The sequence below is a fragment of the Arachis stenosperma genome, chromosome 8, assembly GCF_014773155.1.
Source record: "Arachis stenosperma cultivar V10309 chromosome 8, arast.V10309.gnm1.PFL2, whole genome shotgun sequence".
NCBI classification, from domain to species: domain Eukaryota; kingdom Viridiplantae; phylum Streptophyta; class Magnoliopsida; order Fabales; family Fabaceae; genus Arachis; species Arachis stenosperma.
The window spans coordinates 38,594,930-38,620,506 of record NC_080384.1 but is presented as its reverse complement, the minus strand read 5'-3'; the positions used below and the strand labels follow the sequence as shown (position 1 = coordinate 38,620,506).

Sequence of the window (25,577 nt, the reverse complement as noted above, 5' to 3'; positions counted from 1 at the left end):
AGTAGAGAGAAATAGCAAAATGGAGAGAGATAGATGAGAGAATTTAGAAAAAAATTTATTAATTTTGAAAAAAAAAATATTTTCTCTCAATTTTAATAAGAGAGTGTCATGTAGGGGTGTTCATAAAATAACCAAATTATAGTTAACCAATTAAAAAATTATAACCACATTTTGGTTAACCAATTTAATAAAACAATTTTAAAAATCATATCCATATTATTAAAAAGTTGTTAACCAAAACCAAATTTTAAAAATCAGTTTTTAACCGATTAATCAAAATCAAAACCAAATTTTATACAACTCTTGTGTTTAAATTGGTTAACCGATTTTTTTGTAAAAATTTTTAACCTGTTAAAAATTAATTTTTAAAATTTTTTTTGAAAAATCCATTTTTTTATGTAAAAAATCGGTTTTTTTAAAATTGGTTCTTTTTTAAAACTGGTTTTTATTTTTATAACCGGTTGAAAATCGATTTTTGAATTTTCTAACAGGTTAATAACTAGTTTTATCATATAAAACCAATTTGGTTAATTAACCAAATTATATTTCTGGCTAACCCAAAAACAAGTTTGGTTTTTGGATTAACCAAACTATGAACATCCCTAGTTATGTGACACATTTGATTATTAAATTAAATAGTAATATATGGTATATTTTAATTTTAATTTTAATTTTAATGTAATTAAAAATATTATGTTACAAATTTTGATTGTCAAATTAGTAATTAGTCATTGATACTGATAATGATATATAAAATAGATAAAGTGGTTGAAGGAATGATAGAGATAGAGAAAGAAAAAGAAAGGAGGAGAGAATTCTTTAATTTTGGAGGGAAAGATTTGATTTTAATTATAATGAGGGAGTGATATGTGGCACATTTTGGTTGTAAAATTAGTATAGAGGAGGAAAGAACTCTTTAATTTTGGAGAAAAAGATTTGATTTTAATTGTAATGAGGGAGTGATATCTCACATTTTGGTTGTAAAATTAGTATGGAGGAGGAAAGAATTCTTAATTTTGGAGCAAAAGATTTAATTCTAATTACAATGAGGGAGTGACATGTGACACATTTTGGTTGTAAAATTAGTAAAGAGGAGAGGAAATTTTTTTAATTTTGGAGGGAAAAATTTGATTCTAATTACAATGAGAAAATGATATGTGACACATTTTGGTTGTAAAATTAGTAAGGAGGAGAGGAGAATTCTTTAATTTTAGAAGAAAAAATTTGATTCTAATTACAATGAGAAAATGATATGTGAAAATGATATGTGACACATTTTGGTTGTAAAATTAGAAATATACAATAAAGTATAATAGATTAGCAGCAATTTTAATATAATTTCTCTGTTTCAGTTTTTTTTTTTAATTTTGCACAAGTCTTAAAATAATTATTAAATTATATTAAAAATATAAGTAATCAACAAAAAAAAAATTTCTAGATGCCACTAGTTTCATTTACAAAAACATTTTGTTAATAAAAGAATAGGAAGTTCTATGGTGATATTAATTTTGGTGATTAAAAATGATATAAGTTTGACTTATAAGTAAAACATTGATACATGACATAATAAATCTATGACCAACATAATTCTCTTTCTCTTATAATTTCAATGATTATTTTTATAATTATAAAAAAATAAATAAATAACACTAACATAATTTTTTAATTATATTTATAATAATTATTTTATTATTATTTTTATTTTTAGAAAATAATTTTTTATAATTATTTTTACTAAAATAAGTTTTTATAATTATTTTTATTTTTTAATTATTTTTTATTATTACTATTTTTAATAATTTCTAAAATAACACCAAAATGATTTTATAAATATTTTTATTTTTTTTAACCAAAATAATTTGTTTATAATTATTTTTTTTTTGTAATTTTGAGAACCTAACATCAAAATGATATTTTCTCTCTTGGTGTTAGTTTAAAAATAATCATAAGAAATTATAAGAGATAATATTATTTTGGTGTTAGTTTTTTAAAATTACAAAAAAAAATTATAAAAAAATTATTTTGATAAAAATAAAAATAAAAATAATTATAAAAAATTATTTTTTTAAAATAAAAATAATTAAAAAATAATTTTGACGTTATTTTAGAAATTATTAAAAATAATAAAAAGTAAAAATATTTATAAAAAATCATGTTAATAAAAATAATTATAAGAAATTAGTTTTTAAAAATAATTATAAAAAATTATTTTTTAAAAATAAAAATAATAATTATAAATATAATCAAAAAATTATTTTGATAAAAATGATCATAAAAAATTATAAGAAAGAGAGAAAATCATTTTGGTCATAAATTTAATTTTTTTATATAAATAATATTTTTAGATAATATTTTATTTATAAATCAAATTTATGCCATCTTTAATCACTAAAATTAATATTACTATAGAACTCGCTAAAAGAATAACTACAAAATCAGTTATTCCGTACTTATAGATTTTTACCTATATTGTTTCATACATTTATAAAATATATTTTATAGTAAAACGTATACTCTAATCATCTAATGTAAAGGTTGCTGGTTAATTTGGCTTACTATGATATTATTAAGGGTGCATCTACTGTAAAGATGTATTTTTGTACAGATTTATAGATTTTTGTTTTATTGATTTAAAAGCGTATTATTAAAAGTGTTGTTTAAAGAAAAAGTGTTACCCTTAATCATTAACTTGGTTCTGATACCAATTTTTAAAGCCGACCTTTCTTTTAATTTCTTTTTCGAAATTTCTATTAACTCTTCATATTTTATTTTGAATAAGTTTATAATTTGTATAGATTCAATTGGTGGTACTTTATTTAAAGGATTTTTATAAAAATAATTTGCAAATTCATAATCTAAAGTATTGACCATCTCTACTATTTCTCTTGTATTTGTTATATGATCATTTATTACTAGTCCTTGATGTATAATTTTGATTTATAGTTTTTCAATCTTGTTTTAGTTTATAATATTCTCTTTTACATGGATTATTGTGTATAAAATCTTTTATTTGTTTGTCTTTTTCTTTAATATAATTTCTTAAATCCTCAATAACTTCTTTTATTTCTGCACTTTCTCTTGTTTCTAAATATCTTTTTAATTTTTCAACTTCATTCTCCATTTTTTCTTTCAACAGCTTTAATTCTTTTAAGTCATAATATGGTTTACCAGGCATTTATAAATTTTTTTAAGTTTAATTCCAACTTGTTTATATTTATTCTTATTTCTATCCTTTTTATTATAAGATCATCAATTTTGATCTGAAGATTATTTAATTCTCTTTTATACTCCTTTATTTTAATTTTCTCGTCCTTTTTCTTTTTATTTTATTTTCTGGTTTTTCAATCTTTTTATGCTTCATTATTTATTTTAAAATTTCTGCAAACTCTATCATTGATTCATCACTATTTTCTAGAGATTTTATTAATTTTTCTAGCTCTTCAACTTCTCTTTTCAACTTGTCATAGATTATTTTTAGAGCTTCAAATGCTCTTTGATTTATTTCAGAAAACTGTAAATAATTTAAACGATTTTTTCTTTCAAAGAGCTCTTGTTTCTTGTCTTGATAAGTTACATATATTTCTTCTTTATTTATTGTCATAATTTAGTGTTTAGGGTTTCATTTAATTTTTCGACCTTTTTTGTTAGTTCTTTAATTTCAGAATTTTCTTCTTTAATTTTTAACTTAGATAAACTTAAAGGACTATTGATTTTAGATTCTCTTATTTGGAAATTTGATGAAACCGATCTTTTTGATGGTTCTTTTAATAATAGAACTGGGTTTTCAATAGCCTTATATTTTGGTATTTCTGTTTTTACAATTTTCTGAAATAATTCATCAACATAAATTCTTTCTCTATTTTTGAATATTATACTATGATGACTATTCGTCAAAGCATAATTTATTGCATATGTAATTGAAAATGGTTCATCATCTTGTTCCATTAAACTTTTTCTATGAAATTTATAAGCTAAACTTATAGATCTACCAAGATTTTCGGTTGATAGAGGTATGGCATATCCAAGATGGGCATTAAATTTAACATTTACATTTGCCAAATTTCCATGAACAATTCCAATTATTTGATCTATTGGGTCATCAGTAATTCTTTTATCACAGATTGCTAAACTTATTGGTGAATTAATTCCTTTCATATATGTAGATTTAATTAAAACTTGTATAGTACTAATATGAATCCATCCAATCTTAGATCTTTTTCGTTGATCCTTAATTTTCTCAATCTGTTTACTTAATTCTTCATCATTTATCAAGGCTATTTCAAGTTCTCCATTAGCAGATTTTATTTTTACAGGGGCTTCAAGTTGAATTTTTCCATAGTATATTATATTTTTTCTATTAAATACTTCTTTTAAAAGACTTTGTTTATTAAAATTTTCATTTGATTTGAGATTTAGTTCTGTTTTAGAACAGCCTATTTTTCATTATCTAATAAAGCAGTTAATCTATAATAATCAGATTCTTCCGTTAATTCTAAGCTTTCTAAATAATTCATAACTAAGAGATTAAGATAAAGGCGTACCTTTCTGGAGAAAAACTTCCTTTATTTAGTACATTTTACATAAGATGTTTTTATCTCTAGAGGGAGATTATAGATATTAACTCCAGAGGGGAGTTTAAAACTATTTTTTCCTAAGGGAATTCTTTTGTCAGACTACAGAATCGCCTCGGCAACTTCCTCCTTACTCTCCTAGCATATGAGTACTCTTAGCCTTCTACTTTCTGTTTTCTGATGCCTTCTACAATTGCCTAAGCAATCTATTTATAATGGTTGGGTCTGATGGACAATTCCCATCCTTACCCTTCTTATGATATCATTGCTTACGTCATTGTTTATTATCTTGCACCAGCTACATTGTTGGTGCTTTATGACCTAAGCGCTTACGTCATTATGCAATAATATCGAGGGATGCTTCAGATGTGTTGTCCTCTTCTTTTATGTGGTTGGATGCGCTGTCTTCTTCTTTTATCATGTGGGTGGATCCCATTTCATTATTGCTTTCTTCAGATATTTCTGAGACACACAGCTGGCACTTGTGGTCTTCTCTGTTTTTTATCAAATAGCAGAGATTCCTTTTTATCCCTTCAGGGAGCTTTTCTAAGAGTCCGGATAGATTGTAGAATGCAGATTCAAACTCTACCAAGAGTCTCATCTCTCTTTCTTCAATTTCATTTCTTTTACTGGACACAAGTAGAGTATTTCTACTTTTATAATTGATTCTTGTGTGATATTCCCTTGTTATCTTTTGAGTTCTTTCGAAGACCCTTGCTAGTGTGCTGGCTAGTCTACCTTCATGACTGTAGATTGTAAAATCTTGAACCTGATCAATTGGTTGAAAATTTCCTGGGAAGACGGACATGAATATTACTTGATGTGCTGGAACCAAGCATTCTTCTTCTTCATTAAAAATAGGTTGACTATTCGTAAATTTTAGGGATATATCCCTTGGATTTACATTGTCAATCATATTTTTAAATCTCTTTACTGCATCAACGAATCCTGCAGGAAACTCACTAATAATTTTTAGATCATTAAAAATTAAAATTGTATCAATTAATCCATACTGGAAAAACTGATATGTGTCCAATGGGGAAGCATCTGGAAATATAACTAGCTTTGTTAGCTGTTCTTTGGCAATAGGATAATATCCCAAAATTGCCCTTTTTTCTTCAGTCCAATTTAGGACTATGTTAAGGGTTTCTCTGAGATTTGATCTACAGACCCTTTTCTTTTCCTTGATTTCAGCTCTTGTAGGAATATTTCTCATTATTCCTGTTCTCTGGGCTTGAATCGGAGCTTTATCTGCTCTTTTTAGAGTTTGTTCTGGATGAAGAGCTTCATATTCCCTGAAGGATTTCTTTGCCTCTTCTAGTGTTGAAAATCCTCCTTTATGAACTATTTTTGATTGATACGTGAATGGTGCTGCTTTTTCCCAGGCATCATATACTCCTTTCATGGGGCCATTATAAATCACATAATATTTTTGTCTTGTGTGGATTTTTAATAATTTCAGCAATTGTTTTATTTTCTGAAATTTTTCTTCACCTGTTTGTCCACCATGCTTAGCTGGCTGAACTCTGATGGTTTTGCTTGTTGTGTTGATTTCATTGCTTCAATGGCCTTCTTGAGGGATTGGATCTGTGTCCTTATTTGCTGGCAATGCTTGCATTTTTCGAGTTCTTGCTCATATTTTTGAATTTCTTGATCTAATGCGTTGTAGACGAACTCCATTCTCTTGTTAATATATCTGCAATAACATTTTTGTCACCCTTAATATATTCAATTTTTATTGGATATTGTAATAAAAATAATTGCCATCTTACCAATCGTTCATGATTATAATCAACTTTTAAATTATATCGTATGAAACCTGTTAGGTAACTTGAATCTGTCCTTAATGTAAATTCTCTGGGTAGTAAATCAATTTTCCATTTCTTAAGAGATTTAATTGCTGCTAGAGTTTCCTTTTCATGAGTGGTATATCTCTATTCTGTTGGAGTAAAAGTCCCTGAAATATACCTGCAAAGTAATTCCTTTGGGGAATATTTAGAATCTAGTGATTCTTTTTCTTGTTCCAAACCTTTTATAGCTTTCTTAGCTTTTAGACATCCTGACCAGGTTATGTCTGAAGCATCTGTTTCTACTATTAAGTAGTCATTTTTTTCTGGAATATAAAGTTCTGGAAGTTTTTCGCATAATTCTTTAATTCTTTGAATTTGCATACTATCTTTTTCATCCCATTTCCATTCTTTTTTAGTACTTATTTTTGGAAATAAGCTTTTAGTGTATTCTGTTATATTCTTTAAAAATTATTGATCAGAAATATAATTTATACATCCTAAAAATCTTTGTAATTGTTTTCTATCTTCTATTTTATTAGGAAATAAATTTACCTTTTCTAGAACATTTGGTTGAAGTTTTAGCTTTCCTTGGGTGGATAGAATTAATCCAAGAAACTCTATTTCTTGTTTTGCTATTCTTGCTTTCTTTTTGCTAAGAACTAATCCTTTTTCTTTACATCTTTCTAAAACTATTAATAATTTTTGAAGATGATCTTCTTTATCCTGTTTTGTAAAAATTAGTATATCATCAATGTACACTAAAACAAATTCATTTAACTCTTTTAGATTTTCTTCCATAAATCTTTGATAAATACCTGGGGCTTGTTTTAATCCGAATGGTAATACATTCCATTCATAGAGTAATACACTTGTTGATTCTTTTGTTGGGCCAGTAAAAGCAGTTAATTTCTTTGTTTCTTCGTCTAAACGAAGTTGCCAATATCCTGATTTTGCATCAAGAGATGAAAACCAAGTTGCTCCTTTGATTTTTTTCTAAAATAGAATCTTTTCTTGGAAGTTTATGAGCATCACCAATAGTTGCTTCATTCATCTTCTTATAGTTAATAACCATTCTTCGTTTTCCCCTTTTAATTTCATTATTGTTTTCGACATAAAAGGCTGGAGTCGCATGAGGACTTTTACTTAATCTTATAATTCCTTTTTCCAAAAGATCTCTACATTCTAATGAGAACTCTTCTCTATCTCTTGCGGAATAAGGAATTCTATTTGGAACATTTATCTCTTTTGTAGGATCTTTTAATTTAATGCTTACTAATTCGTTATTTGTATTTTTAACATCTAAAGGATTTTCAGCACAAATTTCATCCAAAAGTTCTTCTATCTTTATTTCAAGATTATTTTTTAGAATATTTATCTGAAAGTATAAATTTAAATAACATGTCTCTAAGATAGAAAATATTTTAAATTTTAGAATCTTATCTATAGTAGTAGTTGGTATTTTTATACGTTTTGATTTTTGATTTATTGAAGAATCGTGTGGAGCTTTTAAAACTATATATGTTAATTCTTGAATGAATGGATGATATAGCTTTAAAAAGTTATTTCCTATAATAAAATCCATTCCAGAATCTAACATATATATAGATAGAACAATGAACCTATAATTTTGAATAAAAATTTCAGCCATCTCTGCTTTTTGGTCAATTTTATGTATTGATTTGTCAGCTATTCTAACTCTTAATGGTTTCTTTAATTTTTTCCAATCAAGTTTTATATTTGAACTAGCAAAGCATTGTGTTGCTCCAGAATCTATGAAAGCATTTATAAATTTTCTGTTATTTTTATAGTAATAAATGTGGCATTATTACTCAATCTCTGAGTCTGTTTCTGGAGATATTCAAAAATATAGTCTAAGTTATCATCAGATTCCTCTAATGGTTCTATGAAACAAGACTTAGCAATTTCTATTTGCTTAGTAAGATCTTTTTTATTCTTCTTTTTGGGACATTCATTTGCATAGTGTCCTTCTTCTTGGCAATACCAACACTTGCAATTTTCTTTTTTATTCGGGCAATAGTCATTTTTTGTCTTTTGTTTTTATTGTTATTTCTTTTTCTAAAGTACCTCTTTTTTCTCCAGTTTGGATAGTATTTTCTTTTTCCAAATTGATATTTTCTTTTTCTTTGAAAATTTTTATTAAGACCATATTTTTGGGGTATTTCTTCATTATCCTGATAGCAAATTCTAATTATATTTGCAAATCTTTTTTGAGTCGCTTCTTGCATACAACGTTCTTTTATTTCCTCTCTTATTGCAGAGGTTGCTCCACCAAAATTATTTTCAATTGTCCCTCTATTTATTTCTCTTATAAATCTTCCCATTATAAATTCATTAGCAGGATATGGAAGTTTTGTTATATACATACTAAGATAATGATTTTTATCTTCTTCTTTTAATTTGTAATAATGTATTCTATATTCACATATATAAGACTCTACATTACATAGATCATATATCTGAATATTAGCTAAATGGTTTTTTGTTTCTTGATATTCTTTATTATAGACTTCTTGTCTATGATCTATAATATTTTTTCCAAAAAATTCTTTATATAGAATCATCATTATATATAATATTTTATCATAAGCTGTTGTTTTTGTTGCTAATTCTTCTATTATTTGGTTCTCTATTGATGTCATATAATCTCTTATAGTTCCTTTAGTATGAAACCCTATGTAATTCCAAATATCTCTTCCAGACAATTCACTAAATTTTGAATTAGTAAAGGCTTCTAATAAAAAGGAATTCAACCAATTTTCGAAAATTTTCTTTTCATTCTTTTTACAGTCTAAGTCAAGCATTCTTTCTCCTTCAATTTCCTGGATTTTAGGAACGTATTTTGATGGTATTTTTGTATATTTTGAATCTTTATTTATAAATCCTTTTTTAAAAGCATAATTATCAAAACCTGTTTCCCATTTAAATTGAGATTGATTATCTTTAGATGTTCTAGCTTCATTTTTTACTTGTATTGGAATTGCTGGTTCTTCGTCACTTGAATAATCTAGAATGTATTCTTCATTTTCTATATTTTCAGAATTTACTAACTCTTCTTCTATTTGAAAACCATGTTTCATAATATTATTTTCTTGAGCCATTTTTAATTGTTTAAAAAGCATTGTAACTTCTTCTAATTTTTCTTCAATATTCATAATTTCAATGGTGGTTTTACTTTTAGATCTGTTATGTTGATTATATTTTGAAATTTTTCTTCTTTGGGATTCTCTTTTTCCTTATCCCTTTGAAATTTTATGGATACTAATATTTCTTCAAGCATATCTACTATAGAATTTAATTATGGGTTGAAAGTATGATAAAGATGTGGGGAATCATTTCCATGGTAACATTTTTTAGAAATTCCGTGTGAAAAATAAGTTTTTTCAGGTTTTTGAAGTCCTTCAATAAAACTTATAGTAAAATAAAGGTTTTGAGAAAAATCATTTTGTATTGATTTTAAGAATTCGGTGTCATTACAATTAACATTAGTTAAAAGCATTAATTTTTGATCTATTAATTTTGATAACTTAATTATTTCTTCTCTTAAATCTTCTAATTTACTTTTTTCCATTAGGTGACGCTTTTTTTTGTGAAGAGTTACGGTTTTGAGTGAAAAATGTGACTTTAGAGTGTATAGTTTAAATTTTACCACGTAAGCATATCTTTAAACTTTGCTTTGTACACTATAATTCTCTTATTATTAATTGACTAATTCTTCCAAAAATTTAGTTATAAATTTAAACTTTCATACGTTGACTAATGAAGTTTCTTGACTTTGCCATTGACCTCAAGGTAGCCTTTGCTGCAATGCAACCGGCCTCTTTTTTTTTTTAGAAAATTGGTAAAGTTTTGTAAGTGGTTTTTTTTTTTTTAAATTGATACTTAAAAATTGTTAAATAATAATTTAGTCAAATTTATTAAATTATCTAACGATTTTTAACTGTCAATTTTAATTTATATAAAAACAATCCAACATAAGTCACTTTTTAAAAAATTATATTAAATTAAAGGAAAAGTATATGGAACCAAGAGGTTACCAGCAAAAAACTAAACAAAACTATATTAATCTATCTATTCTATTATATAAAAATCGAATATCTGCACTTAATGATAGAGCTGACATGACATGCTCTAAAGAGTGTTTTTCAATTTAATTATTTTAACTCATTCAATACAATTTATTACCATGACTTAATTATATCAGCTAATTGTTTTGATTAGATGTTTAAATATTAATATAATTTATTATAATATATATTACTTAATTAATTTTACTACATTAATTGTAATTTGTTATATTAGTTAATTAATTTATTCATTTATAAAGTCTGAAATAAAATAAATAATTTATTATTTATTCTAATTAAATTCATTAAATTTAATTATACATTATATACGAATTAATAATAATTTATAAATCATTTTATATTATATATATATTAACAAAATATTATATATGTCTTAATGTGTTAATTAAATATTATATACGCACAGAAAAATAAATACAAAGATGATTTATATAATATTAATAATATTATATTAGTACGGTAATTTTTTTTGTTTTGATATCATATAGTATTAATAATGATAATATTATTATATAGTATTACATAAACTTTTTAATATTAGTATAGAAAATTAGAAAATTATTCCTTATGCCAATCATTCTTAGTGCAATAGTGTGTCCCTTATATAGTATTGATAATTGTTGCTTAATTTAAAGTAATTGTATGTTGGTATCTTAAATTTATTTTCAATAATGACCTAAATAGATAAATTTAATTGAATTAAATGATTATATAAAATATTTTATATTATTAATATACTAAAATTAAATTCATTTTTTGATATAGAATTTTATAGGTAAATTTTATATAAAATTAAGTTATTTTTTATTTTATTTATTTATTGTATCTATGTTACTTTATTTAATTTTAAGTAGCGTCATATTTACAATTACCGTCAGTATGCTATTTTATAAAATATGAAAATCAATTTTTTTATAAATTAAATATCAATGTTTGAATAGAAGAACAGACTCAGAGAGATAGAGAGAGAGAGAGAGAGAGGGAGATTTACTTAGAGAAAAGAAACTCGGGATGAGCAGCGATGACGACATAAGATGTGAATAGTGACGGACCTAGAAAAATTTAGTAACGGGGACAAAAATATAATAAAATTTAGGTATAGATATTTTTTTTTGCTTCCCACGATATTCAACAAGTTAAGGACTAATCCGTCATAAATTTGAATTCCATTTAAGAATCTACAATTGGCCGACAACTAGTTGCTATACATACGAGACAGAATTCGAACCCTTAATACTTATTTAAGCGGTCGACTAAGTTGATCACTTGATCAATCTAAATTGGTTTAGATATATTCAAAATTTAAAATTAGAACTATCTAATACATATTGATAAGAACTAGAAATATACACACAATCATTATTATAATATTTAAAATAATAAAAATATAATTTCATACACATAGTATAATATTTAAAATAACCAAAAAATATTTATAAGGACTTTTTTATTTTAACAAGATTAAATATTTTTTTTATATATATTTTTAAATAATTATTTTGCTTAATTGTCAAATCTACTTATTATAATTTTTATAGTATAAATAATTTTTTTAACCAAAATAATTACAATATATTAATACATAGATAATATATTTTTTTATCTTAAACAATTTTTAAAAAATTACTAATAATTTAAGTTGTATTTAATTAGAAAACTAAGTTTTAATTTAATTATTAATTTATTAACTAATATAATATAATTAATTATCACTAATTTTTTAGTATATTTATTTATTTTTCATACTAAATCAAATTTAACAATATAATTATTATTATGTGTTAAGTTTAACAAAATATTTTTTAACATAAAATACAAAAGAACTATTTATATTTTATTTTGAGACAAATATAATATAATAAGTGGTATATATGTATATAAGTATTAATTTTTGTTTAAAAAAATTTGTGGGGGCAAATGCCCCCTCTATATTAAACGTGAGTTTGTCTCTAGCTGTGAAGGAAGATGGGAGTTGTGAATAGATAAGCGACGATGGACTCAACAACAACATGACAGGAGCTATGCGGTTTTTTTGTGAAGAAGTCAAGAAGAAAGAAGATTTTAGGTGAGGATGATTGAGTTTATCTTGCATGGCTATAAAGTATAGACTGAAGCTATGAATCATATGTGATGTGAGGCAAATCCTAATTCCTAAAAAGTGTTTATATGTATATATTCGGGGTGGGTACACCCTAAACCCGACGATACATGTCTTGAGCAAAATCTGCCCCGATTCGGGTCAAGTTATTATCCTTTTCATTCGGGTATAGACGGATTGGGTACCTGCGTATTCTAACTACGTATTGATACTCCTTTTATTAAGGGTTTATCGCTAGCCAATGGATTGCTATATACACAAGACGAGATTCTAACTCCTAATAGTTGTTTAAACGGACGAGTGAGATGATCACTTAACAAACTCAAATTGATTAAGATAAATACTAATTATTTTTAATATTAAAAATTTTGAAAATTTGATTTTAATTATAACTTTATAAAATATTTATAATAATAATTATTATATATTATTTAATTTTTAATAAATTTTTTAATATAATTTTATGTATTATCCCGTACAAAGTACGGAAACATACACTAGTTTATATTAATAATTAATTTTAAATTTTTTAAATTTAAAATTTAAAAAATTTAAAATTGATTAAGTAAACTTAATTAAAACCTATAAAAACCTTCATCTTCTCTCTCACATTAACCTACCCACCTCCAACAATCACACATACAGACCTCTCTCTCTCACCGTCAGACCCTCTCCGCCTTCCCACCGTGACCCACTCCTTTTTTATCACCGACATCTGACTCGTCGGATTCGTCACTATCAACAAAAACCGCATCCCTTTCGTGAACCAGATGTGTTATCGGAGTTGCTAAAACTTATCTTCACTGAAATATGGTTGTCCATTTTATGGCTATGTACTCAAATTGAAAACCTCTGTTTCATGGAGCACTTTGATCGGTGCCTACAGTCTTCATGGATGTGGTGACCAAGCATTGCAACTTTTTCATGAAATGCAAGATAGAGGAGTGAAGTCATGCGGGTAATCATGCCGGTCTTGTAACTGAGGCGCAACTGGTATTCAAACAAGCGAGTGCAGATTGTAAAATTCAGTTAACCTTAGAGCACTATGCATGCCTAATTGATCTTCTTGAAGAGAAATATATAAAAAAAATATTTATTTAATATGAAAAAAACATCCTAATACTTAACAAAATAAATATCCAGTTATATTTTAGTAAAAATAATTAAATATCTATAAAATTAAAAAAAAACTATGAAATTTTTAAAGAGATAGAGACATTCAAATTTGCAATACAAAAAAATTCGAAAAATATATAAAAGAACATCCATTTAATATGAAAAGAAACATTCTGATACTTGGTAGAAGAAACATCCATATATATTAACCCATAGAAATTTTGGATTCACCTAAAAATATTTGGCTGATTTCCTAGCACTATTCTAAACTAAATTATGTTGAAAAACAGAGTCAATGAAATACTCGATAGCAATTCTCACGAGTCTATAAAATAATACTAGTAAGAAACACATTGCCATACAACAATAACATGGGAATCGTCTCTTTCTCACTCTCTTCCTTCTGCCGTTTCTTCATTGTGCTTACAATAATCATACTTGCTCATTTGTTCATCCTGCTTTCCACTCAAATTACCCCAGGTACGCATGCATGATTGAGAGCACACCCCACCACACATCTATGTATATTCATTCTAGGTGTATACATATAAAAAGCCATAATTATTATTAATTTTCTTTTTTTTTTTCCATGTGGCTTTTGCAGTATTTTCAAGGAGGACACCTCCCTTCTCTCCTCCATCTCCTACCACCAACAGCGGACCAGGTCAAACTCCTGCGACACATGATTAATTTTACTTATCAGTTTAAACTTTTAAAAGACATTATTTATAGCAATCTTGGTTTCAAGAGATACTTCCTTAGTTAGTGTGTAGATGAAGATTCAGGATGCATATGTATATAAATAACGTGAGCCTACTATTATTATTAGAATTGTAAGTTCTAAATGTATTACATATAAGTTTAATCAATTTTGAGACTTGTCCAGTCTTACTAATGATGAAACCTCTGCATCCTAAACTATTGCAAAGTATGAAACCTCTGCATACTACACATGTCCAGTCTCACTAACAGAAATAGTGTATCTCTTGCAAAAGAATCTGCAATAATGTTATTCAACAACAAAAGGTAAATTACTAAAATTGCACAAAAATTATTTTGTTGTCGACACAAATGTTCTCAAATTATATTATCGACTAAAATATTTTTAAATTATTTAAAAACGTGACAGAAATGCACATTTATAAACTTAAACGTTATATATATGTTAACGGAAAAGGTAATGCGCCAAACGAAGCTTTTTATGTGGCAAGTGAAATTTTGACATTGATAAATGAGTCACATCACGGTTTTTTGTTAATTGAACAAGTATTTGTTTACGACTTAATATTTTTAACATGTTTTAAATTACTTGAGAACGTTTTTATTGATAACAAAATTCCGAATATTTTTGTTAACACTAAAATATTTCGAATGATTTTTTGTAGTTCACCCTCAATAAAATGATGCACAGGTACAATTGGAATAAGGTAATTATGCCTTCCGTTCGGCTGTTTACATTTTCAATTGTACATGTGATCATGAAAACAGAGTTTCATCAATATTTTAATAATCTTGTTTATTACAAGAAGAATGGAATCTATATTAATTATGATCTACCAAAGCTAGATGGTATATTAGGTTAAAGCATAGAGTGAAGAAGATGAATGCCTAGTAGTTATGGAACTAAACTAAAATAAATGTTGTTATTACATAAAAAATTAAACCGAATCTCTTAAGCAATCAACAATTACCAAAATGGGTCAAAAAACAAAATAAATGATAAAATATATATATTTTTTTGAAATTTATTAAAAATATCTCAAAATTTTATTTTATTTTAATTTTGTCCCAAAAATTTTTAATTTGCCTCAACTACACTTTTAGTGGCTAATTTTTTAAAAAAAATTATGACTAATTAACTAACAATTTCATAAAAACAACTTTTAACACAAGTAAATCAAACATAATTATTATAATTTTTGAAAATTTAATTGTTAAGAATATATTTGATGTAAATTAAAAACTTTTAGAATAATATTGAAACAAAATTAAATTTAAAAGTATATTTAAAACTTTTAACAAATTTTAAAAACAAAAAATATAATTTTCCTAACTACTGCATCACCATGTGTATTTCTCTTCGTGTGCAGCCTCACTCTCCGACCACCCAATCACCTCTGTTTTCTTAGGAAGGTGAAGTCGAAATAATGAACAGGGGAAGTGAAGAATAGAAAAAGAGAAAAATTGAATCTTGTTGAAAATAAGTTGTTACAATGAGTTGAAAAGGCCGATGTTATAATTCTTTTCTTGTAATCAAACATGAGATAATTCTAAAGGGGGAGAATTCCCTGCGATGTCTTTGGAGTTTGGACTTGAAAGTGTTGTCTACATCCGTGTTACTGTGTTATATATTGGTTGAGAATGTTACTTTAGATAAGATATGAAGTTATAAAGCACGAGATTGTTGGATACGACAAAAATAATAACCATACAGGCGGGGGAGTGAGTGGGAAGTGGAAAGTGGGATTTTCAGTCTGAAAAAATTTAGGAGCAAAAAATTTTATTAAATTTTGGCTAATATATAACCAACAAAAGAAGAGTGAGTAATCCCATATTATTGGATGAAATCTCACACCATTAAAAATATCATTAATAACTATTTAATAGCTACAAATTACAAAAGTTACTAATCCCCTAATACTTCTCTTCCGGTCTTGCCAAAAAACATGATACAACTAAAGAAAGTTTGGTGATTTGAACACTTTTATTTTTTAAATGAATGTAAAAATTGTGTTTTACAAAAAAAGTGAATCAAAATGATGTAATACGAAGATATGATCATCGAAGATATATATATATATATATATATATATATATCATGCAATGCAAGAACCAACATAAATACATACATTACCACATAAAGTCTACATATTTTTTTGTAATATCTCAGATACGTCATCACTAAATTATTTAGCTATTGCGACGCTTTTATTACGTTGTATATTCTATAATTGAATTTATGAAAACGAATAAAATTCATCACTAAATTAACACAGATTCTTAGACACCCTAAACTTGTTATTACAAAATGACTTAATTTTTGTGACAACTATATCATGTTGTCACTAAAAATAATGCACGGCCACGTTTCATGACAAACATACATAAAAATCATGGCAAAACTATAATAATTTAACTTTGAAATGAAGGCTTTTGTGTTGTCACTAAATTTCTTGTCACAAAAAATGATGCTTCTTATAGTGTATGTGTTGTGCGATAATCAATTCTATAAGGTCGTGTCTCTGGTGGCCACGCTTTTGGTGGCTACAAATGACTACATGTTGACTGTGCAATGGGATGATGACACGTGCATTGTGATTGAGTATCATTAACGTTTGATTAAATATTAAGCGCGGTAACTTGTGTGTCTTTTACTATAAGGATTTTGTTGGAAAATCATGATTATTAGGGACATAATTGTCAATTGAGTGAATCAGTTGGGAGGATGGATAATGTTCCGACGGCCGGCCATGGTGACATCGCGTGAACTTTGCCTTCATCGTACATCTCAGTGTCCCTTTTCTCTGCCGTTGCTACATCAATGACGATGACAACCACATCAGAGAGGACACGCTGTGATAAAGATCGGCGTGAACACAGCAAAACGTCCAGATTCTTCTGCCAATCTGTCAAAAACAGGGGTTGGTTGAACAGATTCACTTCGTATTAGATTGATGGTGTTGAGCGTTGAGAATTGGATGGTGTGTAGTAACAACGAACTGGTGATTACCGTTCAGCAGAGGAGGAAGAAGAAGGCAAAAGATGTGTCACCATTATGACAAACCAAGGCGGCGTTGCCGGAGAAAAGTTGCAGCGGTGAGGGCCAGACAAAGTTGGACGGAATTGTTCAAGGAGAAGGAGTTGCAATAGCCACAATAGATTAGAGGAAAGGTGGTTACAAAAGACGAGATCATAGGTGGCTAGACCGCCGGACAGGGCGGTGCAACAAGAAAGGGTTTCCACTGTGAAGGCGAACGCCTACTCTCTCTCTCTCTCTCACGCTCTCTCTCTCTCTCTATCTTTCCCTCTCTAGATATTTTTAATTCATTGTTTACACTTAATTACTTACACTCATAATTATTGCATCATTAGCATAGTTATTGTCTTTTAAATTTGGATTCATGCAATCAATTTTGCTAGTTAACCTACCACGTGTCAGAAAGATATAGCTCAACCCGAGATAGTCACGCTAGTCACCAATTGTTATTAGTCATTACAGACAACACCATTCTATAATACTAACATACTCTACCGCGGATTGACATCGCTAACTGTAAGATGATTAAGTGATGATAGTAGTTTATCATTCCTTGAGGAAGAAGAATCACCAAAATCCACATCTCTCTCAATAAAGAACCCTGGCTTCTTTGGTTGAGGCAATGGCCCTTCACTACTTAGCATCATAAGCACATCGGACATGCTTGGCCGGTCTTCTGGTCTTCGTTGAACACATAATAAACCTACATGAATTAATCTTATCACTTCTTCTGGTGAATCAATCAGGTCTTTAATCATTACATCCACCATTTCTAAGCACTTGCCTTTAGCGAAAAGTGTCCATGCCTATATATACATTTAGTTATGAGTTAATTCGTTGACTACAATCAACTAATTACACAAATAGATTATGCTATTTAGATGGAAATTGCAAATAAACTTCAAGGGCAACAAACCAACAACTTATGCTTACATGACCGAGAAGATTAAGGTGGTGATCCACATGGGTGAATCCTCTATTTCTCTTTCCACTGACTATTTCTAATACCAGTACACCAAAGCTATAGACATCGGATTTCGTTGAGTACAGTCCGTCAATAATGTATTCAGGTGACAAATAGCCACTGTATGTTATGCAGCATCAAACATATATAATTTAAAATCAAGGAAAATCATAATATTAGTTGTTTGTTAGCAATATAGAATCAATGACTTACTAAGTTCCAGCGATATGGCTTGTGTTATCTTCATTTTCATTTCCTACGAAACTTCTTGCTAGTCCAAAGTCTGAGATTTTGGGATTCAATTCGTCATCTAACAGAATATTTCCAGCCTTAAGATCTCTGTGAATAATTCTATGCCTTGAATCATGATGAAGATAGAGAAGACCTTTGACAATTCCATTTATTATAAAAAAACGCTTACGCCAGTCTAATAGTTTTCCTCTTTCACAATCTATTTGAAAAAAAAAGGGAAAAGAGTGAGTTGGACTAGATAAAAAGTTCTAAATTATATGAGAGAGACAATAAACAATGATGAGTCGAATTTTAGATCAGATTTCAATTAGTGTTAGTAGATAGCTTTTTAACTTTCTTAATCAATAAAAATGAAGTCATATGTGTTGCCAGACTTAATTCAAGTTATTGACTTAACTAAATATTGTGACATAAATAAAGTGAAAATTCAGGTATAGTCAATTTTACGTGAAATTGTTAGTTGAGAGCCCTTAAATGACTTAAATAATTTAATTAAATTTTCATCTAACCATTCTCAGTTATCAACTTCACGTAAAGTTTATTGCACCTAGATTTCCACACATAAATAAATATATCTAATTACCTAAACTAGACTATAATCATTCAATAAAATGATGCTGAGAATGGTTTTATGAGAATCAAACCGAATATGAAGAAGTCCAAGCTTTTGTTGCGCATAAATTCATAAACCAACAATCTTTCTTCTTGAATACAGAATCCTAATAGCTTCACTAAATTTCTATGCTGAAGTTTGGCAATGTGCATAGCTTCATTTTTAAACTCTTGGAGTCTTCGACTTGAATTTCGTGAAAGCTTCTTGACAGCTATTTCTTGTCCATCTTTTAAAATACCCTAGAAATTATAACCATTTATAAGTTATAAAATCTTTCTATATATTTAAGCAGAATAAGTGACAAAAGGGCTAAGAATTTCCTCGTTGATAGAAGGAATCAAATTTCCAAAATATGCATATCAATTTTATAGATTGGGGGATGCTCCTATAAAGACGCAGAAAACGTCTTTTTTTAAGGATATTTTTTAATAATTAAAATTTAACACATATAATCACTTAAATTATATTATTTTTGTCAAAATTAGGTCAGACAAATTAGTTTGATCGAAAAATAGTGAATCAAATTTTGAATCCGTCTAAATTAATATTATTTTTTATAAAAAATGACTTAAATACTCTTATTATATATATTAATTTTGAGAATTCTAAATTCTAGCCATTTTCTTCTCTATCGTTATAGAGTTAGAATTTAAAGTTTTCAAAACTAATATATATATATATATATATATATATATAATTGTACTAATTTTTTATAAAAAAATATTAATTTATACCGATTTTAAATTTAATTTATTAATTTTTTTGCTAAACTAATTTGTCCAGTCTAATTTTAATAAAAATAATACAATTTAATTGATTATATGTGTTAAATTTTAATTTTTAAAAAACATCTTTAAAAAAAGACGTTTTTGACGTCTTTATCTAAGTAGCTCCCTTATAGATTTGCACCCATTATAGATATTATAAGGAAAAATATTGAACCCACCAAATAAATCGGGAATGATTCTAGCAATAAAATATAAGACCAACAACGTAATCAAATAGTTTCATGGCACTTTCAATGATTGAACACTGACATAATAAGTAAAAGTAATAAAGAATATTTTTATGTTGTATTATAGGCTAAAGGCATTGTATATTTATTTCAGACATTACCTTATAAACTGATCCAGAACCACCTTTTCCAAGTATGTTGTCAGCAGAAAAATTATTGGTTGCAGAAATAATTGTGGACATATCAAACAACGGTAATTCTATTTCTTCGTTATGGTGGCCACTTACTGTACCTGCAGTGTAACATATGGTGTAGTGTAAATAAAAATGAAATATATAATTGAATAGATCATGCACAGTGTTCTCTTCACTAAAACATTTTGCTCTACCTAAAATATAGAAAGAATAGGGCTAGCCACATTACCATTTTGCCATTGCTCGTTAGCCAACATCTTACAGAAAAGTGGACTCACTATGATTCAAATATTTGTGATAATTAAATTTCTTTTTTGTTGAATTACCTTTTTCATTTCATTTTATTTTCTTAAACAGACTGACTTTCACATTGAAAAGAAAAATAAAAAATAAAAATATTTTAAAATAAAATCACATATATAGGCAAAAACTAGCAAAGCACAACAGACAAAGTCAACTTGAAGGCCCTTAAAGTAATTATGGTCTACTTGTCTGGTGAGATGATGAATTCAACGAGACATATATTTATGGGAGATTCTTGTAGGAAAATGTGAGGTGGTTACTGTCCTAAATTCGAAATACAACTCTTCTTAAAATTAGAGTTACATTTTTTTTACAGGTGTTATTCAAAAGAATTATAAAATGATGAAAAAATATTACTTTAATAAGGTATATATATATTAAGGTGTTTATACTACAGCAGTTTAAGGTGGTGTTTTAAAAAATATTACTATTAAAATAAATAATATTATTTTATTATTTCACAAATGTTTTATATATATTTAATTACGTATTGTTATATAAAAAAATAATTATTTTCTATACTAAACACATGTATAATTATTAAAAAAATAAATATAATTAAAAAATTATGTAAAATATTTTATACTATCAGTGTATTAAAATCAAATACGCACTCTCTTTGTTATATATATATATATATATATATATATATATATATATATATATTGAATTTTAGTATATTTATATTTATGGTCATTACAATGATTATGAAATATTGTTAAAATTAAAGTCACGTTTTTTTATATATTTTAATAGCATTTTTAGTAATATTTTTTAAAAAAACGTTGCTAAATTATAAAAAATTACTTTAATTTTAACAATACTTTTTAAAATACTATAACCATCGTAACAATATAATCACCGTAGTACATGCATATTAGAATCGGTCATTCTAGTATGACTATGTTATGGTAACTAGCTACCATGACTATAATGTTTTAAAAAGTGTGGCCAAAATTAAATTAACGTTTTTTTATTATTAAACAACACTTTTTAAAAAGTGTTACTTAAAAAATATATGACTTTAATTTTAAAAACACACTTATATAATCACCATAGGATACTAGAATTCATATATATATATAAAGTCACACATTCATACAGGCGAACCAAAATGGAAGATAAAAGTCGCAATATTTATTTTGGATAAATATAGTATATAACATTTCCAAGAATGACACAGTAATAATCTAATAATACTTACCTTTTTTCTGTAACGTCCATTTATAAATGAGAATGGAGAGCACGAATAAGGCCAAAAATCCGAACGACAGTACACAACTTATGATGATAGTCTTTTTCTTCTGGATTCTGGACTTGCGCGATTTACTTTCTTGTATAGTTTCTAAAAAATGTGTTGTTGAAAGAAAAGTTAAAAAGTTATAAGATAATACAGTTACAACAAAAAAAATAATAATAATAAAAAATAATAAGTATCTAAAGAAAAAAACAGAGGCATATATATAGTTATATACACACCTAATTCCGTAGCAGCCATTCTTATATAGATATTTTGGAGAGACGGAGTCAACTCTTCCATATCATTAAGATTTCCAAACCATAGCAAACACCCATTCTCCCCTTTACTAATATCTAAAGCTGCATAAGCTGTACAAGAACAATTGTTCAAACACAAACCCCTACAATCTTCAAGGCTAATGCTTCTATTACACCATGATTTTTCCGTGTCTGGTATTTTCAAGTCCGAATGCTTCAAAAACCCATCTCCATGGCAATTCAACGAAGTTCTCCTAACACAATCGCTATACGAATCTTGCTCGTTACTTGGTATAAATCCATCCAAGCAATCGCACATAGGGTTACTATTGCTATTACAACGAGAATAAGACCCACACGTTGCGTGGTAGTCGCAAGAATCTCCAGGCTTTTTTGAAATGGTGATCCAAGATGATTCCTCATTACTCCATGTTGCCCGACGGCAGATTCCATCGGTTTCTAACACTAATTTATGAGGAGCTACACTGTTGATAAGCTCATAAGTAGCATATTCTTCTTCCTCGTTGGAAACATAGTTATATTTAACTATGGAGGTTTTTTTAGCCACCGCTGCTTGTCCGCTAAATTGAACGCCGTTCCATGATCCGATGCGAACGCTTTTGGTTGCGCCGTCTCGGATCATAAGCTGTGGACATCCATCTATATCAAGTTGTAAACTATATCTACCGTAAGATGGATCATTAGAGTTGTTCCATGATCTTAGGTACCGGTTTAGACCTGTAACCAAATTTCTCCCTAGCTTTTGTCCAGGTAGCATTGTATCGGATGGATAGTCAAAACTCTGCCACAAAAAATTTTTGTTGTCATCATCACCTTTGCTTCTCTCACGCACTACAAGATTTCCTGAATTCAGAAGCTTTGCAATTGGATCCTGTGTTGCTGTTGAAGTTGTATTAGAGGACCAGATGGTGACATTATTGTTGTTACGATCAAGAAGAACTAAGATTCCGTTGTCGATGACCTTCAGGACCCCCGATAAGTTTGTTAAGGGCTTGTTTCTGTTGGCAACCCATACGATACTCTGTTTTGGAACTTTGTTATACCAAATTCCGACATACCTATTCTTAGAAGTTCCAGGGCTAAAAAACCCTAGTGCAAAGGTTTCATCAGCTGAAACTATGGTCTCACCATTATCGCTCAGAAATTGTACTCTATCAATTGTGTCTCTTGCAATAGAGACTGCTACATTGTTCACGAGAGAAAGGCACAGTAGCAACATGCTAAAACCTTCCATATTTTCTTCTTCACTTTGTTAATATCACCTGTATGTGAAACCGCAGAGCAATTTACTTCTTGGAAAATGTTAAGTGACTATTTCTTTTCCTTTTTTTTCTTGTATTTGAGTGAATATTATTAATTAATTGGAAGCCACTTAGATAAAAAAGTCTAAAACGTTCTTTTTTTAAATATTTTTTTAATAATTAAAATTAAATATATATATAATCGATTAAACTGTATTATTTTTGTTAAAATTAGACCAGATAAATCAATTTAATAAAAAAATCGATAAACTAAACTTTGAACCGATCTAAATTAATATTCCTTTTTATAGAAACTGATTATAATATTCTTATTATAAAAATTGACTAAAATTCTCTTATTATATATATATATATTAATTTTAAAAATTTTGAATCCTAATCCTATAACGATAGAGAAGAAAAGGATTAGAATTTAGAGTTCTCAAAATATATATAATAGAAGTATTTTAGTCATTTTTCTATAATAGGGGTATTATAATTATTTTTTATTAAAAAATATTAATTTAAACCGATTCAAAATTTGATTTACTGATTTTTTAACTAAATTGATTTGTCTGGTCTAATTTTAATAAAAATAATTTAATTTAATCGATTATATTTATTAAATTTTAATTATTAAAATTTTTTTTAAAAAAGATATTTTAACTATATTTATGTGAGTGGGTCCTAATTAATTTTCTATTTTTTACTGATAAGAAGGTATTGACTCCTCAGCATTTTCTAATTGTAAAAAATAAAAAATTAACTGCCATTAAGGCATTTAATAAGTTACTCATAAAATAAAAGTGATTAATTACGAATAATGGATCAAAATTTTATAAAACTAAAAAAATTGGTAAAATGATAAAGTAAAAAATTAATTAATTTTAAATTTAAATAATGAGACATATTTTATGAAAATTATAAAATCAAGTGATTAATTTTTTACTTTATTATTTTATTAACTTTTTCACTTTAAAAGATGCAAATTCAAAAATAGAATAATAATTAACCTTTTATTTTTTTTTTATTAATAACTTCTGGACTAACATAGATAATTCACATTTAGCTTTTTATTTTCATGCTCATTTAAAAGAATTTACTCATACTAACGTACCTTGTGGTCGTGGGTATATGGAGCAACTTACACATGCTTTAGGAGATGGAAATTAAAGAAGGGAATGGAGTCTTGTTTATGGAGTGCAAATGAAAGTTTGAACTACCATATGATATTTATATCTTCCTTAGTACTCAATTAGTACCCTCTACCTCAAGTGTATGAAACCTAATTATCAGCGTCACGCGAATTTGTCAACTAAAATGACGTGCAATAAATTAAAATGATTGTTTTATATATATCTTCTATCGTCATGAATTTTAATTAAACTAAAATCATTTTGTATCTTATCTCCTTTTGAATTCAACTAACTAACGACTCAGCATCATATTTTTATTAAGTGTTTAATTTTAATATCATTTTTCTTTGTTTTCTTGGGACGAATGTTATGTTTGTTTGAAGAAAAAAGAAAAAAAAGGAAGAAAAATAATTATTTTTTATTATTTAATTATGAAGAGAAATTAGAGAAAAAAGAAAAGAGATGTAAAAAAATTGGTGAGACTTACTAATTTTTTTTCTCTCCAATATTAAAAAAAAGAAAGAAAAACTTATTTTTTCTCACTACTTTTAATATTATCTTTTTATTTTTTTATTATATTTTATAATACAAAGATAAAATTATCTTTTTATAATATTTTTTTTAATTTTTTTTTATTCAAATACACATTTAAAAAAAAAAAATTCACTCAATTTCGTTTTTTTTATTATTTTTTTTCTCTCTATTTCTTTTCTTCTCACCAAACATAGCCGAAGTGAAAGGGATTTTTGGTGTTTATATATATACAGTGTAGATTCTTTTTAAAAAAATACTACCTCTAATTGTTTTCTTCTAAGATTACTCTTTGTTTTGACCAGTCCAGATATCAGTAATTAAGAGGAAAAGATTTTAGCTAATAATTAAACAATATTAATATATTTAGACTCTTTATTTGCAGTGATAGATTTATAAATTATTCCTTTGTTTTTATCTAATAGTTTAAAT

General features: G+C 26.9%; 1 protein-coding gene across 1 annotated transcript in view; it reads right to left on the bottom strand.

The window, feature by feature from the left end:
- Nucleotides 1-24,671, bottom strand: part of LOC130945955 (G-type lectin S-receptor-like serine/threonine-protein kinase At4g27290) — a 32,073-nt gene extending 7,402 nt beyond the window's left edge. Inside the window, exons 1-12 of the mRNA XM_057874642.1 lie at nt 24,596-24,671; nt 22,199-23,499; nt 21,924-22,064; nt 20,384-20,514; nt 19,299-19,506; nt 18,616-18,853; nt 18,372-18,522; nt 17,934-18,244; nt 17,747-17,826; nt 17,171-17,307; nt 13,416-13,555; nt 13,234-13,321 (exon numbers count right to left, since the gene is read on the bottom strand). Of these exons, the coding sequence (XP_057730625.1) occupies nt 13,234-13,321; nt 13,416-13,555; nt 17,171-17,307; nt 17,747-17,826; nt 17,934-18,244; nt 18,372-18,522; nt 18,616-18,853; nt 19,299-19,506; nt 20,384-20,514; nt 21,924-22,064; nt 22,199-23,471 (2,898 nt within the window). The 5' untranslated portion in view covers nt 23,472-23,499; nt 24,596-24,671. The remainder of the gene's footprint in view (nt 1-13,233; nt 13,322-13,415; nt 13,556-17,170; nt 17,308-17,746; nt 17,827-17,933; nt 18,245-18,371; nt 18,523-18,615; nt 18,854-19,298; nt 19,507-20,383; nt 20,515-21,923; nt 22,065-22,198; nt 23,500-24,595) is intronic.
- Between the last annotated feature and the right edge of the window lie 906 nt (nt 24,672-25,577).